Below are 17596 nucleotides of genomic sequence, written 5' to 3'. Positions count from 1 at the left end.
CTTCGCTCGAAATCATTAGCATTTTATATTCTCGAGGAGGCGTGATTAATTTGATAAACAATTCAAAGATAGTATCGCTCGTAAACGAATAACGCTATCTGATCGAATAATTAAACGTGTTTACGCTGCTACGTCTTAAAAATATCTAGTATAAAATAACTAATTGTCAAACTATTCTACTTTATTATACTAATTTATATATGAGATCGATCGTTAAGAAAAATTATCGAAAGGAAACTTTGCAAAGCGAAACAAAGTACGTTTATTCGCATCGATCCAACAACAATTCTATTTATATTAAAAATTCCCCTTCTCCTGCAATTTTTCCTTTCTTTCTTTACCTTCGTTCGACCATTCTGTACCATCACAAACATTTGAAAATTTCAATAATTAATATCTCTTCCCCTCGGACGTGAAAACATTTCTAAATTCCAAAAAAATTTTAAAAACCCTAAATTCGAGGATCTAAAAAGGAAAAAAAAAAAGAATAGGAGAAAAGAAAAGATACTTACAAGTGGAACTTGCTGGACTGGGGGTAACCCCGACGGGCCCGCGAGAGGCTCTGTACTGTGCGGGGACGGAAGCCGGCTCTGCGGTAAGTTCAACGGTAGCACGCCAGGCGTGCTCCCGGTATTATTACTCAGACTCATGTCCGAGGGTCCACTGTGGACCGAGATCGGGCTAAGGGAACCCCTCGTTTCCTCGAGGCTGGCGGCATCCTCGGAGTCCCTCCTGGGCCGGTCGAGGGCCAACGGCCCTGGACAAGGGCTACCGGGCCCCGTGGGCGATGGCGGGCAATCCGTCATGTCCACCGCCTCTGCCGACTCGCTGCTGGGCAATTGGGCCACGTTCTGTTGACTTTGCTCGCATTCTTTCACCCCACCACCCGATGGCAACCCCGTGCCACCGGACGACGACGCGTTTCCTTCCCTGTCTCTCTCTTTATTGCTCGCCTCCTTTATGCTCTCGCGTTCACGGTGATGTTCTCGCGACGTCTCGCGCTGTATACCCTCGGATGTGCTCGTGTGTTGTTGTTGTTGTTGTTGTTGCTGTTGTTGTTGTTGCTGCTGCTGCTGTTGTTGCTGCGGTTGCTGCTGTTGCTGCTGCTGCTGCTGCTGCTGCTGCTCGTCCCTCGAAGCTACCGCCGCGTTGATGTTCGTCATATCCGCTAGACCCTTCACCTTGAGGCTCTCCGCTGTCTTGAGGAGGGCCGATAGCTGGCAGTACTCGACGTTTACCTCGCCCTTGTACATGAAGTCGACGAGGGTACGTAGCTCGGCGAAACGTACGTCCTTTAGGATGACTATGGGGTGGCGGTTCGGGTGGTCGAGGAACAGGGCCTGGAAGTAGCTGGAGCACGCGGAGAGGACTACCTTGTGGGCACGTATCGAAGGTCCCTCCGTGCACGCCAGTGTCACGTCCACCAGCGACTCCGACTCCAGCAGTTGACTGAACACACCCAGCAAGTTGCTCTGATGATTGTTCCACCTCAGGCAGTAATGCTCACTTCCCATGTCTGAACTGCACCCCGCAACCCTGCTGCAGAAGAAACATTTGTACCGGCCCTACTATACCCTCTCTTTTCTTTCTCGCGCGGGGTCATCTTGCGAATATTTCTCTCTCTCTCTCTCTCTCTTTCGCTCTCTCTTTCTCTCCCTCTCTCTCTCTCTCTCTATTATTTCTCGTTTCTGTTCTTTTTTTCGCGTTATTTTCTTTTATCTTTTCTCCTTTTCCGGTTTCTTTCTCGCTCCCGCGTTCATTGTCGACACGTGCTGCTCACTGCTTCACTGTCGTTGAAGTATCGGAGGTTAGTTGCTCGCGCCGTGCCGTTCTCTTTTCTTTCTTTATTTCCGAGAAACCGGGAAACTGCGCGTTTCCTCGAGGCCGCAGGGGAGAGGCCAGTTTTAGCTTTCGAAACGAAACTGGACGATCGGTGAAGCTTTTCCTTTAATTTACACTAATTTATGCTAATTCTCTTCAGTCGATCAACATCTGGATTCTTCCAATACTACGATATTACAAAAATACTCGTTGTACGTGTAACATAATGTCGATTGGGATAGTTTAAGATTGAAAGAAAAAAAACTGTTTTCATTAAAATGTTACGCGATTATATAAACATAATCCGTTTCAATTTTAATTCTCTCCTTTTCCTTTTCTTCTCTTTTTTTCCCCTTTTTTGTCACGCGTACAATTAGAATTGCGCGCTCTTTGTATAATAACTTAGATAGCGGATGCAAATAGTTGGGCGATAAGAGGAACAAATATCGAGTCATTCCTCCTTCTCCTTCTATGCATTCCTATACACACCTTCGTGCATCTTCGAAAAATTTACGTACAAAGGAAAGAAGAAAAAAAAAAGAAAAAACCTACGGATCTCCTCTATTACATATTTCTCCTCTCCACGTGTCTCCGCGTCGCTCCTTGACCCCCTCCCTCTTGCAGCCTTATCCACTTCCCGCCGAAACGATCAAGCACCGTTACGCAACGCGGACGATCGCGTGGACATCGGCGGATGGGTATTAAATCACGTACTCGTTCGAAAAAAAAAAGAAAAATAAGCGTCTTTCTTGGACGTCTAAATTGGAATTCCCTGTCGACTGTCGCGGGAAACGGCGCGTGTACGCGGTCGCCGCGGCTATCGCGATTTCCCGCGGCATAAATCAACGGGCGCGGAAGCGCGAGGAACGCGGAGGAAGCATCGCCCCGTCTCGTGATCATCTCGCGAGATTTATTCGCGCGAACTCTCTCTCCAAGCGTCGTTCAATTCCGGACTGACGCGTGTGGAAAGATGCGCGGACCGAGATACTACCAGGCCTAACCTTATCTCTCGCCAATTCCTCCAAAGCGAGCGAAGGTTATTCGCGAGCGAGCCTCGTGCACGCACGTGTCGCGGCCACGTGTGCGTGCACGCACGAGCGGGCAACGGCAGTGCAACAGAAATGGTGTGCAAAAACGCGGCGATAAGAGATAAGGATTTTTCGATTATTTCGATCGTTGAAATTTTCGATTAAAGGGTGATTCTCGAGAAAAAGGGTTTTAAGGGTTTTTTGCCGCACCGGTGGTGAAAAGTGATAAGAGAAGGGAGAAAAAAGAGAAAAAAATAGGACATGAAAATATCGAATAAAGTTTGTTTACTTGGGAGCCGCGTTTTCTCGAGTAACTCATGCTTGAAAACTTATCGAGTAAGTACGTGTAAATTTGTTTATTTGCGAATCATCGATTCTAGAAGGTTGTTCTATACAGGAGTAAATATAATATAGTATATGTATATAATATTCTTTTATTATAAAGATAATAAATATAACACGTAGAAAAAAAAAATATATATATATAGAAGTATAGGTGATTTTCAATGTTAATTAATGGATAAGAATTCGAAACATTTCGTACATTTTATTACAGATGATTCGATTCTCTATGGATGATCTCGAATAAATTTATTCCATTCCGCGTTTAAATTTTCATTCTTTCCTTCTCTTTCCTCTCAATGCGTTCGTAGCGGGTTCGACGCGTATTGGGACACCTTATATATGCAATTATTCAAGCCACGAAACCCGCGTGGACGCGCGTGTTCGCGTGATATATCGGCGGATGAATACGCGCGCGCTCGCGCTTGCGATGGCGTGCTGCGCTAACGGCGAGCGATGCTCGCGTGATTCTCTTGGAGCCACGTGATAACGTTGCACATATACTGATAATGCATCGTGTATTATCGTGTAATAATAAAGAGAAAATAATATTTTTTTTTTTTTTTTACCAAATTACGGATCGTATTTGAATAATTCGACGCCTGACGAGCAGGCTCCTTATTTCGAAAGTTTTTAATTAGGATCGATCTCTGATATTATAACGAAGAATATGGAAAATAACGTAAGAGTATCAGGTTTAGCGATTTTGTTTATCGACGCGGTTCGTTAAATTCGCCAAGTTAATTCGTCGAATAAATATTGATTGAAACAAATTAATATTAACATCGACGTTTCTTTTCCGTGACACGAGCAAGCAACACGTAAAAAAATCTGATCTAATCCAATAATACAATTCGAACGTTGCCCAATTTCTACAAACATCATCCGATTTAAATCTTTCATAGATGATCAATTGTTAAAATTTCTTCGAGAAATCAATTATAATAAATATTTATATCGTTCGAAGATGAAACGAAAGTAGGATTATTTTTTCTAGATCTGGATTTCTATTATAAGTTAATCGCTCAATTTGTTTCAATTATAATTATTCGTTATTGATTGTCATCAACTAATCTAACTTTCATAAATGGCGGAAGAGAGAGAAAGAGAGAGAGAAAAATACCAAAATATAGAAAAAAAATTCCGAGCGCGCACTTCACGTATTCCAAACACGATTCGGAAATCGCGATTTACCGCCGGTTTCTACAACTCTGGTGTAAAAAACGGAATATTCTTCGCGTGCTCCGGAAACTTGAGCGCGTTTTAATTAGAGCTTGCGGCTAAATTTGCCCGCCGGCTACTTCGAAAACTTTACCCGCGTGAAATCCGCCAGGAATCCGCTTACACGCGTGCTAACTCCCATGGAAAGAAACAAAAGAAACGATGACTTTGCTAATTTGAGCGCGGCCATCAGCTTGCACTTGTGCTATTATATATACGCGAAAAAATTATTTCGTTGAGCGAAACATCGCTCCGTTTCCGGTTCCGCTTCTATCCAAGGGTAAACGGCCTCCTCCCTCCAGATTAATCGATGATAATTTTTTTTAAACGATCGAAAAGGAAATCGTACTTTCGATACGAAACTCGAATCTTGTATAAATATCTTTTTACAAAAATTTATTATTAGAAATTCGGTAAATCGTCCGATAAATTCGAAGGAAGATCGTGATATTTTTCTTATTTTATAATCCTTTTTTTTTCCTTTACCCGAAATTAAAATTAAAATTTAAAATCACTAAGCTAAAATACGATCGTATTATCGAATCACGGTGTGTTATTTCCTGTCCACCATCGACGGTTTATTGTCCGTCTAAATATAAAAGGAGCACGGGTGTAATTACATTGATGATTTTCGAGACTGTATATAACTGTTCACTATCACCGGAAACCTTCGAAGTTACGATGAATGCACAGCGGCAACGTCATCGTTGAATACCGTGTGCGATTATTTAATCGAGACCGGTACACAGTTCTTCGTCTCGTTCCATTTCGGTTGGTATGGTAATCGGGGAAGGGAAATAGTTGGAATTTTAGGGGTTGATTAGGTTCGCGATGCATCGCGAGGCTGGATGGACCAAGAGCGTTTTCGAATTCTGTTTAGAGTGGAGTGCTGGATAGAGATGTTAGTCGGTTAATTATATTTTCCTCTCATGTGCTGGGGCTAATATGTTGGTCGAAATTAATCATGATGAATACACGGATGAATTTAGGACGAGTTTTAAGTAATTTCCCGGTAATTAGAAAGTTCTCGATGCTCGGTCGAATAATACTTGATAATGAAGACATTTTATATCAAAATTTTCCATTATATATCTTTAAATCGATTAAACAGAATAGAAAGTTGGTAATTCGTGTAATTTATTTAATATTGAGGGGAAAAAAAAATTGTTCATCGATATAATCACGAATATAATCGCGTGTAATAATTTTTCGTTTTCATTACGTTCTCCTACTTTGTATTGCAGTATTCGTTACGCGTACGTAGAAAATTTGAAAATTGTTGAAAAGTCGTAAACTGATTTTCACGAAATTGTACAAAAGGAGTGTGCAACTCCGATAAATATTTTGTATTCAGCGAGATGAAACCAAAGAACGAATCCATTCTTTTTAATTCGATTCGCCGCACTTTTCGGTACACGGCGTGCATGTTAAATTTATTTTTCAACCTCGTCCTTAACACCGTGATACTTTCACTGACAAATTGATTACCTAAGTGTCATCTCTCTCTCTCTTTCTCTCTCGATTCTCTTCGATTTCTTCTTATTCTCTCGTTTCCCTAATTCCTTAATCTCGTCAACACCTACGCTTACTATATCAGGATCATAATCCTCGCAAAGAAGAAAAAAACGGAAATCTCGTTTCCCACAAATTTGCTCAAGAGACAAAGACACGCGAGCCGAGGGGTTAAGTCGAGAGTGTGAAAAACCGTACCCTTTAATCAGAAGAAGAAAAAATAGCAGGAACTGCACGTTTCTAAATTAACACTATGCGTCCAGCTGACCTTTATCTCGGAGCCTCTACATATTTCTCTCCACTCTTTACGAATCTACGATATCTTCGCTCTCAAAGAAAAGAAAGAAAGAAAGAAAATTCATAATGATAGAGATAGAATTCCAATATACTTCGAAAAATTCTATCTATGAAATTGATATTAATATTTAATTTAAATCCAAATTACTTATCCTCTCTTTTGGAAAAAAAAAAGAGAAGGAGAGCGAACCGAAGGAAAGTTTCTCAAATAATCCTCGTTGATTTCACTTACGTTTTACGTAGAGAGGGCGCGATTTTCTTCGTCCTCCCTCCCCCCCTCCCACGTTTTTTCGTCCCTTTCGCGGCTCTTTGTACTCCTCGTTACATAAACCGAAGGCGTGCATGCCTCCGTTATTTATGTCATTTCAGAGGTTTTCTTTGGGTCAATCCGTTTAGAACGGCGGGCACGCACGCGTGTAACGGCCACGCCGGGACTTAAACCGTGCAATCGGTTTAATGTTAAACAGTACAGCGGCCAGCTATACGCAATTAGATTATGCGCGCGCGATAAACCGCCGACTCTCTTCCTGTTCGCGAATCGGCTTTCACGAGGCGTACGCGCGCGCGTGTCCGCGCCGGCGAGCGGATTTTCGCGAGAACGGCCACGCGATCGGCTCGTCAGCTACGCTCGATATCCAAGCTCCAGTTCCAACGAGTTCTTACGGGGGGCTCGGCTCTCAGATTGATGTTCCTTTCGTATTCGGAGGATCGAAAGATTTTTTCACGCGAAGAAATTGGGGGATGAGAAATAAAAGAAAATTTGTATGTAGGATAAACACGTTGTTAAATTCGATTTGATAATCAAAGGAAATGAAACGAATGTAATATTTGATTTATATACATGAAATCATGAATTAAAATAACATCGTTTAATAACTTCTTCAAGAATATCATGAAAGTTTGCGATGTTTTGATTCGAATCGAAATATGAGAGGTAAAAAAAGAAATTGTTTATGTAAAAATGGTTAGGTTTCAATTTCATAATCAAGGAAAATGAAATAAATATATATTTAATAACTCTTTCAAGCTGGCGAAAATTCCAACATTGTTATCGGAAGCTCGAACGATGTTCGATTCAGAAGATCGAAGGTAAAATTGGGAGATAAAATACGTTTACGTAAAAAAATTTGATTGTAATAGAATATAGGATAATTAATTAGTATTTGATTTAATTTAACATACGGCAAAACACTGTTATGGAGCGATGTTCGATTCGTATTTAGAGGATCGAGAGAATTTTGTTTGGTATGCAGATACAATAGAATATTGTGTGTATGAATTAACCGAAGGATAAAAGTATTTACGTAAGAAAATTTTTATGTAATAGAATGATAAGCGTAGTTAATATTCGGTTTTTATTTAATAATTAAAGGGAAATGGAATATATTTGGTTTATAAATAAAAGGCAGATAGTGTTGTTTAATAGTTATTTTTAAATGGATTCCAAATTTTTCAATTATATAATTTCTCTCGATATTATTAGTTCTGTGATATTATATTAAGCTTTTAAGCTTCTATAAATATCACGAAACAATGTTGATATATATCTTTATCGTTATGTTATTGATTTAATAGTTAAATTTCATGATATAGAAGAAAGTGATTATAATAGGAAATATATTTTTGATTTAACAGAACAAATGTATCATTCGAAGATTCTGTACGATCTTTTTCGATAACAAAATTTAATATATATGATTTTGTAGATATTCTTTATTAAGTCTAGAAATTAATTCGATGCTTTAATCGTTCGTCATTATTCTGTTCCATCTCTCGGATAATTTTTGAATCCTCGATGCGATGAACTCGTTAATTGCCCTCTTGCACTTTTTTCCAATATTTGAAAGTATCAAATGACGTCGACAATAATCAGAATTGATAACAATCAAGTATGAGAGTATTTCATTTGAAGGAGGATTTTTTTATTTCAAAATATATTTCATTCCTTCTTTTTTTTTATAAAATACGAGATTTGTTTAATCATTAGCAAATTGTTTTTCCCTTTTCGATTCATCATTTTTAAAAATCGTACGAAATTAGTAATAATTTGTATCAATTTGTTCGAGAAATGAAAAATTGTAATATACTATCACATTCAAATCTTACCTTAAATAGTATCACATTACAAATCAGAGTTATAAATGATATGATATAAAAGCACCGAATTAAGTTCTAGACTTAATAGAAAAGTGAAATTTAATTTCTCAGAGTTCTGTGTGCAATATAAACCGTTAAATTCTCAACCTGTGGATCGCGAGCTTGGTTTTTTTAACGAAATTAAATTTCACTTATGAAAATTAAAACTTTTTATTAAAAAAAAAAAAAAAAAAGAAAAAAGAAAAAAAATGTCTACACAACACTGTACAGATTCGTATATGTTCTAAGAATCAATTATATAATCATATTAGTGAATGTAATTAAGGATATAATTACGACAAAGAAAAATTAATTTTAACATTTAATTTTCATTGTCCCAATAATTATTTATCGAATAACCGTGTATTTACTTGTTCGATCTACGATTTTGGGATTTTGGTTTACACATTTAGATAATTGATAATTAGGGGTATCAATTTCACGTAATCGTTAGATAATCGATGATTGGATTATTTGAACAATCGAAGCATCCTGGTGTGTTCAACGATATATATATAATTTAGTAAAGATAAATTTATAGTGCCACTTAAATTAATTAAGTGTCTACGGCGACGTAGAACTACCAGAAAGGGTTATTATTAAACGATTAAACAAGAAAGTGATAAATTTATCGTTGTGACTGAGCAACGTGTATTATTTTTATATATATATACATATACATATGCTTGATACATTGCAAAGTGAAATGAAATGAAATGGAAGTGAAAGGAGTTGAAAAATAAAATTGGAAAGTGTAATAATAGGTGGATTCTACATAACTAAGAGAAAAGTATAACTTTTTGATTGCCATAAAAAAAAAAAAAAAAATGTTATGGACGTATTAAACTTTTTTTTTTTTTTTTTTACGAGCTCTTTGAAATTCGAGCAAATACCTAAGTATACTTTATTATATTTAGTTTGAGGACTTTTTTATCGAGGATAAATAGAAAATTTTTATCATCTCGACAGAACATTGTAAATAAATCTGCTGAAATTTGCGACTATTATATAAATTTGCATATATATATATATATATTACTTATATTAAAAATAAATATTTATGTACGTGAAAATAAATATTTAATCGTTATTTGTATATTTTGATTAAATTTAAACGAGATATAAATTTTCAAATAACCATTACTATTATTCATCGAGTATTATTATAAATTTACAATTCATATTTAAATTTATCGTTCTTTTTTCTTTTCAGATTTCTGCATTACGAAAATAAAGGATACAAATATTATTATTAATTATGAAACTTCTATCAAGATAGTATTACGTTATTGAAAATGAAAGAGAATTAATTCAATCGGATGAAATTAACTTTCAGTAATTACAGCTTAATTACAGCTTATTACAATACATTGAAATTGTATCAAGATCTTCCCCCTTTCCCCCTTTCCTATTTTTATATTTAATTTAACGCAATAAATGAATATAAAATAAATCACGATGGTTAAAATTTAATTAACATTATTATCGCTCGTTAAATAATCTCTCTTCGCTCGAAAATGAAAATTTGTATAAACGCAACGTCATCGTTGTTAATCATCGGAATAATCATCGAAACTATCTATCTCTAACCTCCAAATAAATTTGACAATAAAATCGAAGATAACGGATACAACAGGGACGAAATAATTTAATTCTCGTATTTTCAACATTTCTATGATGCACATAGATTATACAGGCAACACAATTATCCGTCCATTTCTTTAATCCACGATTCTCTCTCCAAGTATCAACGTATTATAGCCCAACGATACAACGATTGATCCAACATTTTCAGGTAGCATCGTTTATAACGCATCGATATATAGAAGGAATATTTGTCACGATCATCGACGAACCTATCGTCAATTTGGAATTTGGCTCACGCAATAAAAACGATATATGTAATAAATACGTGTATATTTAATTAAGACCGATAAAAGATGAGATTCGGCATACCGCTCGCTGCCAATTATTTTTAAACATTGTATCCCGATCTGGCAGCGTGTTTCCAACACCTACATAACCTATATACCGTATTACGTATAGATCTTCGTTGCTTCGGACTGCGCATGCGCGGTTTACATGTGTAACCAGATGACGCGATGCTACTACGTAAGTACATAAAGTAGTTTGCCTGAAAGAAAAGTTTTGAAAGTCACTACCGACCGTGTGAAATTGCGATACTTTTAACAAAAGAGATTTATCCGAAACGAATGTTCTTTCTCTCTTCGATAAGTTTTCTTTCGAAAGGAAAATTCTCAAACGAAAATTCCCCCCCGTAAATTATTGTACGATAAACTTTTATCGAATTCTATCAAATTCTCGATATCTTTAATACTTTCAAGTGTATAATAATAAAAGAATAATGAATATTATTACAACTGCTTGGGTATCACAATGGGGGGATCGATCAAATCGAAAAAGATCGGATCCATCCTTCATAATCTCATTCCTGGATTCGATCGATTCCATCACATATTCGAAACTCCAACACGGAGTTGTCCGATCAATCCCATAAAATATGTATAAGAGTAACAAGAGAACGCAACAACTAATTTCATTATTCTCTAACAATAAATGGTCTTAATTATTCCACAGAACTGATCCTCGAAATGTAATTACCATTACCAACGTCAATAAGATTACCCGGTTTCCCTCGTTAAAAGAAACATTTTAATAACATAATGAAAACACGTAGCGCGGCGGCGCGCACGTGTACACAAACACGCGAAATTGTTCCCCGGCCAAAAAAGGATTAACGGAATAACGGGTGAGGCGAGTTAAACTGTTAAGTTATCAACTTAACGCGGCGTAACGGTGGCGCGCAAATAAATTCTTAAACACAAAAACGAGAGTCACACCTCGTTTCGTTGGCGCGGATTTACATGTATATGTATGTGTGTGCACATATATATATACATAAATGAAGTGGTGTTTCTCCTTTTCTTTTTTTTCTCTCCCCTCCCTCCCCTTTCTTTATTTTTATTTTTTAAAAAGTTGCAGAATTCCGGAATGAAATAAAACGATAAAAATTCGTGAAAGGCCAAACACGTATGCGTTTGGTGGAAAATTGCTCGGCACGCTTTTTATACGTCACCGAAAGTTAAACTCGGCTTAATTGCCCCTTTTCATAACGCGCGATCGCGAAAGTGTTTCTCAACCCCCCGGCTGGATCGAAACATTTACAGTTTATTGTTATTTTTATAACCCGTCCCCGTTTAACTTTTCATTCGAATGTAATTCCGCGATTCATTCCCCTCCCCCCCGCTCCTTCACCGCCGGAACGCGGAGAGCGCACGGGGCGATATTTTCAACCCCTCCGCACCCTCCTCCCCCCCCGTTTTTCGCACGGGCGTCCATGTGTTGAAATTCGCGCGCCCGCCCGCGAAAACGCACGCAAATACGACCTGGTAAAATATCGTGGGGAGAGAGATAATAGTATTTTTCACGCGCCAAACGCTTCATCAATGTTAACGCGCTATCTGGCTCCTCATAAACGTTCCTCCGTGGTGTGTGGGTTGTTTAAAAAAAGAGAGAAAAAGTTGAGAGGAACGGTCTTCTTATCGAGAATATATCGATTGTTCATTTTTTGTCTCTCTATTATTCTCTCTCTCTTTTTTCTTTTTTTTAATTCTCGTGATGATTAAATTGGCAGCTGCCAAAAATTTATTATTCTGGAATAATAATTTTATCGTATTTTATCGTATATTATTGCATATATATATATATATGTTATAGCTTTTCGTGAAGATAATTTATTAGGATTCTTCGTAATAGCGGGACGAGGATGATTATTCAAAGAAAGAAACGAAAAAAGAGTCTACTGGAAACAAGCAAATTAAACGGGAGGAAGAATGTGATCTGAAATGATGTTAAAACGATCGAAATAAATTAATACAATATCAAAGTATTATTAAATTCAATTGGAATTTAATGATAATAAATAAGTGGTAAATGGCAATAAATCAACCAACTTAAATGCTAAAGGTAATAGGTAATTCCTTTCCATTTTATTGCTTACCAGTTGACAATTGTAAATTGCTTGCGGTAACAGTTAAAGTAAAGAACGTGAAGCGCGATTAATATTTATATTTACGGGCAAATTTTTGCCAATGAAGATGTGTATTATGATGTTAAATTTGTCCATGCGATATTCAATATCAAAAAAAAATCAATCATGGATTCGATACGCGATAATTTACGATGATACCATATTATATTTCTCCCTCCCGAATAAACTATATACGTATCCGTGGTCAATTTATTACGTTCCAATGTCCCCTTTACTTTTACTGGAAGAGATTTTTTCTTTTTTTTTTTTTTTTTTTTTTTTCAACTCCGTTGAAATCCATTTTGCACAGTTTGCAAAGTATCGGTAAATATTTGCAATTCCCCGTCAATTTAACCGAACAGATATATCTATACAGAGATTTAACAAGGTGTGCGTTTAAGTTGGTTCAATTCAATTTAAACGAAGCGACGGGTTAGTTGGAAGCGAGATTAATTGTAGGTGTGTATTTAATTTTATTTACAGTACGGAGAATTTCGCGTGCGGCCGATGTCTCTACGATAATCAGCGGCATTCTATTAATTAATTATCGTTATTAAACGCAAACGAGAAATATATAAAATTACACGCACAATTTGTTGTCACCATTCTCGTAATCATAATCAAACGCGATAAAACGTGACACGTGCGAGCGCGAAACGTTGCTCGGATTGATTTGCATTTTGTTACACAAAATGTTGATCCCGTGTTCAAATGACTTTTGACCCCGATAAATCTTGGAGGGGTGGAGAAAACGGGGGAATTGTTTAAAAATTTTTATTGCTTCGTTAAGAAAAAAAAAAGAGAGAAAAGAAAAGAGAGAAAGAGGAAAGAGACACGACGAGTTTTTCGATCTTTAAATTTATCAACATCTTTTTACCGAATGTGTGTGCAAATAAAGAAATACGAATTTAATACTCGGCGTCTATTTCGGCGTAGATTAGCGAGCTTTCACTTTGCGGCACGTGTACGAGTAAAAAAGTATTTTTCACGAGAAACTTGCAAAATAATATTTATGTTCCACGATGTCGGCGGGTATCGACGAATTTCGGATAAACGGATAAGAATATTGTTGCGATATTTGTATTAAGGTAAATAGTCTCCTGCGTTTAAATAATAAAATACAAGAGAAAAACATTCTTTGGATTTCTTATCGCAAATACAAAAGGCGTTATTAATTGTCGACACGTTGTGAACTTTTGCGTTATTTATAACACAATTGTAGACACAACATTATTTAGTGAATCCGTGGAAAAAAAAAATATATATATATATATATCGTAGCTTTGATTACAAAATTTCGATTTTTATTATTGTTCCAACAAATTCTTATAGACAAATTTCATCGTGGCCGAACGAAGAAATTTATTTCTTTCGATTCGAAATTCATTCGAATACGATACAATGTAATGTTAATAATTATTTTTAACAAATAGTCAATTAATAATTAGTATTGAGACACGATCAAATCATACAAATTGAACAAACATTGTTGTCTAATAGCGGATCAAAGGTTGAAGGAATAAGAATAAAAATAAAAAAAAAGGATGCAATTTTACGCTAATTATAATAATACTTTGAACAGATGCAGAAACGTTAAACATCGAATACCCAGCATAATCAATACAGACTTGGAATAGTTAGCAACAAATTACGATTTCAGGTAGCGGAATTCGAGCCGCTTGGTATCAATTAACAAAATAATTCTCCTAAATTCGAGGCTTTGTTTCCACGCTCCGCCACGATTATTTCGCATCGATTATCATACATTTACGATACTGGCGTAAATCTCGAAACTTATTCCAACAATTTTCTTCCACCGATCTGTACCCCGATCGTGATCGAGATAAAAAGAAAAAAAAAAAGAGGAAAAAGAAGAGAAAAGAAAAAAGATAGATAAAAAACGATTAATTCGGAAGAGAGAAAGAGGGAGGGGGGGAGAGAAGAAGAAAGACATCAATGCCGAGGATGATGATAATAATAAGGAAGATAATAAGATTTACGAAATATACGTGTGTGTACATGTGTTTAGACGAGTATGAAAATTAACGATAAGAATAAAATATTAAGCAATTGTTAAAGTATTATATTACTTTGTTATTTTTATTATTACCATTTACATTTTATACTTTGTCAGAGAGTGTAAAGTTTTTTTTTTTTGATTCACGAATAAAATGCGATGATTTATTAGAGAGATAATTGAAAGTGAAAAGTACATATTGATAAGAGGATTATTTGAGTAAACAAAAGGTTAAATAAATTATTTTAATAAAATTGAAGATGTAAGACACATATATATATAAATATATATATTTGAAAATTGTTTAAACAGTATCGATAATTCCAAGAGATAGGATTATAAATATTTGTCGAATAATTATTAAGAAAAGAAATTCTTTATAATATAAATTAACGAAGAGGAAATATATATTTAAATAAATAAATAAATAAAAAAAGAAAAAAAAAACTGGAACAAAATGCGAAATATCGGAAAGCGAAAGCAAAACTCCCCGCCTCGTTATGAATCATGTATTAAATAAGCAATATAAATATTTAATTACGTGATCAAATATTTAATTAATGAACCATGAAATACTTTGCTATGAAATTACAAATCTTGCTTACAAATTCATTAGAAATCAATTTTATCCGCATACATTATTGTAAGATTAGAAAATAACAATCATTATTTATAATTAATTGTGCGCGTATTAAACTTTAAGATAAAAAAAAAAAAAACTTTTTTCTTTTTTTTTTCAATTTGTCAACACCGCGTTATAAATTCACGATTCAATTTCATTAATATGTTAATCGAATGCAAATCCGTCCACGTTGTAATTTTATTTCGCATTTCGTATAATAATTTGAATCGGGCTTTTCCAAAATTTATAATATAATTCATCGAAATATCTTTTTATTATTTCCTTCCAAGATCAAAGTAACGATACTACTTTTCACCGTCACCATCAATGGAATTCAAATTAATCCGGCAATTAACGAAGTAACAAAGTAAAAATCAAATTTTGACAAAATAAATAATGGCCTTCGAAATATTTTTCGAAATTTATGCTTCACCGTTGAAAATGATCATTACGTTATACTCCTCGTTCTTTATTTTCCCCCCTGTTTTATACAGCTCCACGGATTACAAAAGTCGGCGGAAATCATTTTCGAGGGCAAAAACTGTAAACTCTGCGCGGTCACGCTAATGGAATCAAACATGACAAAATAAATAATCTTATTTTTATTAACCCTTTAAGCGGTGTTTTTTTTTTTAAGCGAGTCATATAAGCCTTAAACGGTTGGTAGCGAGCGTGTAATGCGAGAGATTAATTGGTGGGAACTTGTATATATATTCCAAAAATTTGCGTTACGTTCGTTAATTTTTAATCACCATTATTAATATACCTCGCGTAAATATAAATGCAAAGTAATAACAAAAATTTACATAAATTACTGTAGCTAGTACTGGTAAGGTTTGATAACTGTTAATTAAGAGCTGAATTGTTTATTCAGCGGAAATAAGATTTGATGCGTTGGAAATAAAAGACAAAGTTTAACGTGAAACGAAATTACGTACGTTGATTTTAAACGATTTACATTGCTTTCGACCTTCTTTTCTTTTCCTTTTTTTTTTTTTTTTTCTCCCTTTTTTCCTTTAATTCCACTCCACAACGAATGTTGTTTAATAATTCATTCGATAATACGAAGCCGTAATCATCGGGTTGCAAATTTCATTTCTGCCGTCATTAAAATTTTACAAATTACGGAACAGTCAAACTGGCTGAACGAATTCTATTTCGCAACAGAGTTTGAGCCAAGTTTGGTTAAAAAAAAAAATTTGATTATCTAAAAAGAGATTTGACAAATTAATCGCGTCTTTTCCGATAATTAAAATTTTTTACAAATAACAAACCAGCAATGAATTCTATTTCACGATAAGATGGTTTGGTTAAATTTGGAGAAAATTTAATTTTCTTAAAAAAGAATTTGGTAGATCGGAAATTAATCGTATCGTCCTTTTTCAAAGAATAATTTATCCTTAAAGAAACAATCCCGAATACTTCGTATAAATTTTCATCATCGGTCGAAAACAATTCCTAATCACCTGATTAACTATGGCGTTAAAAATACTGCTCGTTTATCCACGTCGCGTTTTTCTGGCGAAATTACATGGAAGCGTGTCCGCGTTAACGCGCCTATCAATTTCGCCCCAGCAACTTAATTATCCGTTAATAGTAAACTTAAAATCTCCGATAAAATATATCACCTGTTGTGGATAAATTATAGCGATATTCAGGTGTGCGCAATTATCAGGCACCAAGTTAAATCAGTTTCATTATTTTCAGCAAAGGATACCCGTATTAAACTCGTATTTGACCGATAATCGACCAAGAAATAAATGAATTGAACATGTGATCGAACGATCGAGTGATCATTTTTGAAAAATTTTGAAAAAACAAAGTCTATTTCTTTAAATCATTACTTTTCTATTCTTTTCAAATATTAAATTCGATTCGAAAGTAAATTAATACCGATTTTTAAAATTATCACGTAAAAAATGCTCGCCACTACGTACCTAAATATACGTATACGTGATGTCCTCAGCTTCTTCGCGCCGTTTATTAATATTCGAACAATTATGCATATTGCAAAGAGTGATTAACTACGTTACGCTTGTCATTTTTTTTCTTCTTAATATTATAAAAATATTACAGAATCAATCAAAGTGTTTCCTTTTTTTCAAACGACAAACAACGAACCTATATTAATAAAATTTAATGTATTATTAATATAATAAAATTTCGCGTGGAATAATATTTCTAAATTTCTGTAATCGTAAATCGACCGTTCGTCTCCTTCCAAATATACATATTATCGATTTATCAAATATAAACACACAATATACACACGACTTACAAATTACCTTACTGCGAATATTCACTATTTCAACGAAGCATCTCGTCGAAGGAGGATCGTCGTATATATTCGCTCCTCTCTCAACGATCGATCGAGCGAATCATGCGGTATTAACTTAAATGATACGCACAAGACTAATTAACTAGAAGGCCAAGTTGGTTAAGGATAGGATCGTGAATATTTTTCAAAATTATCCGGGATGATGTCAAACGGGGGGAAACGTGACGATAGATGAAATTCCGCGTGGCCGCCGGTGCGTCAACAGTGCTCG

At 35.3% G+C, this 17596-nt stretch overlaps 1 protein-coding gene across 7 annotated transcripts in view; it reads right to left on the bottom strand.

Annotated features, from left to right (window-relative positions):
- The window catches only part of LOC102654975 (zinc finger protein 628-like), a 97229-nt gene that overhangs the window by 68488 nt on the left and 11145 nt on the right, over window positions 1–17596 (bottom strand). For 4 of the 7 annotated variants that reach the window (XM_026440146.1, XM_026440152.1, XM_026440149.1 and 1 more), the window contains exon 2: window positions 513–1539. In XM_026440146.1, the coding sequence (XP_026295931.1) occupies window positions 513–1514 (1002 nt within the window). In that variant the 5' untranslated portion in view covers window positions 1515–1539. Of the gene's footprint in view, window positions 1–512; window positions 1540–2373; window positions 3162–17596 lie in introns of those variants that run through there. The other 3 variants (XM_026440148.1, XM_026440150.1, XM_026440151.1) reach the window with 3 other exon arrangements.

The sequence above is a fragment of the Apis mellifera genome, linkage group LG4, assembly GCF_003254395.2.
Source record: "Apis mellifera strain DH4 linkage group LG4, Amel_HAv3.1, whole genome shotgun sequence".
Taxonomy (NCBI): domain Eukaryota; kingdom Metazoa; phylum Arthropoda; class Insecta; order Hymenoptera; family Apidae; genus Apis; species Apis mellifera.
The sequence above is the reverse complement of the archived record's forward strand: the minus strand, read 5'-3'. Positions and strand labels throughout refer to the sequence as shown.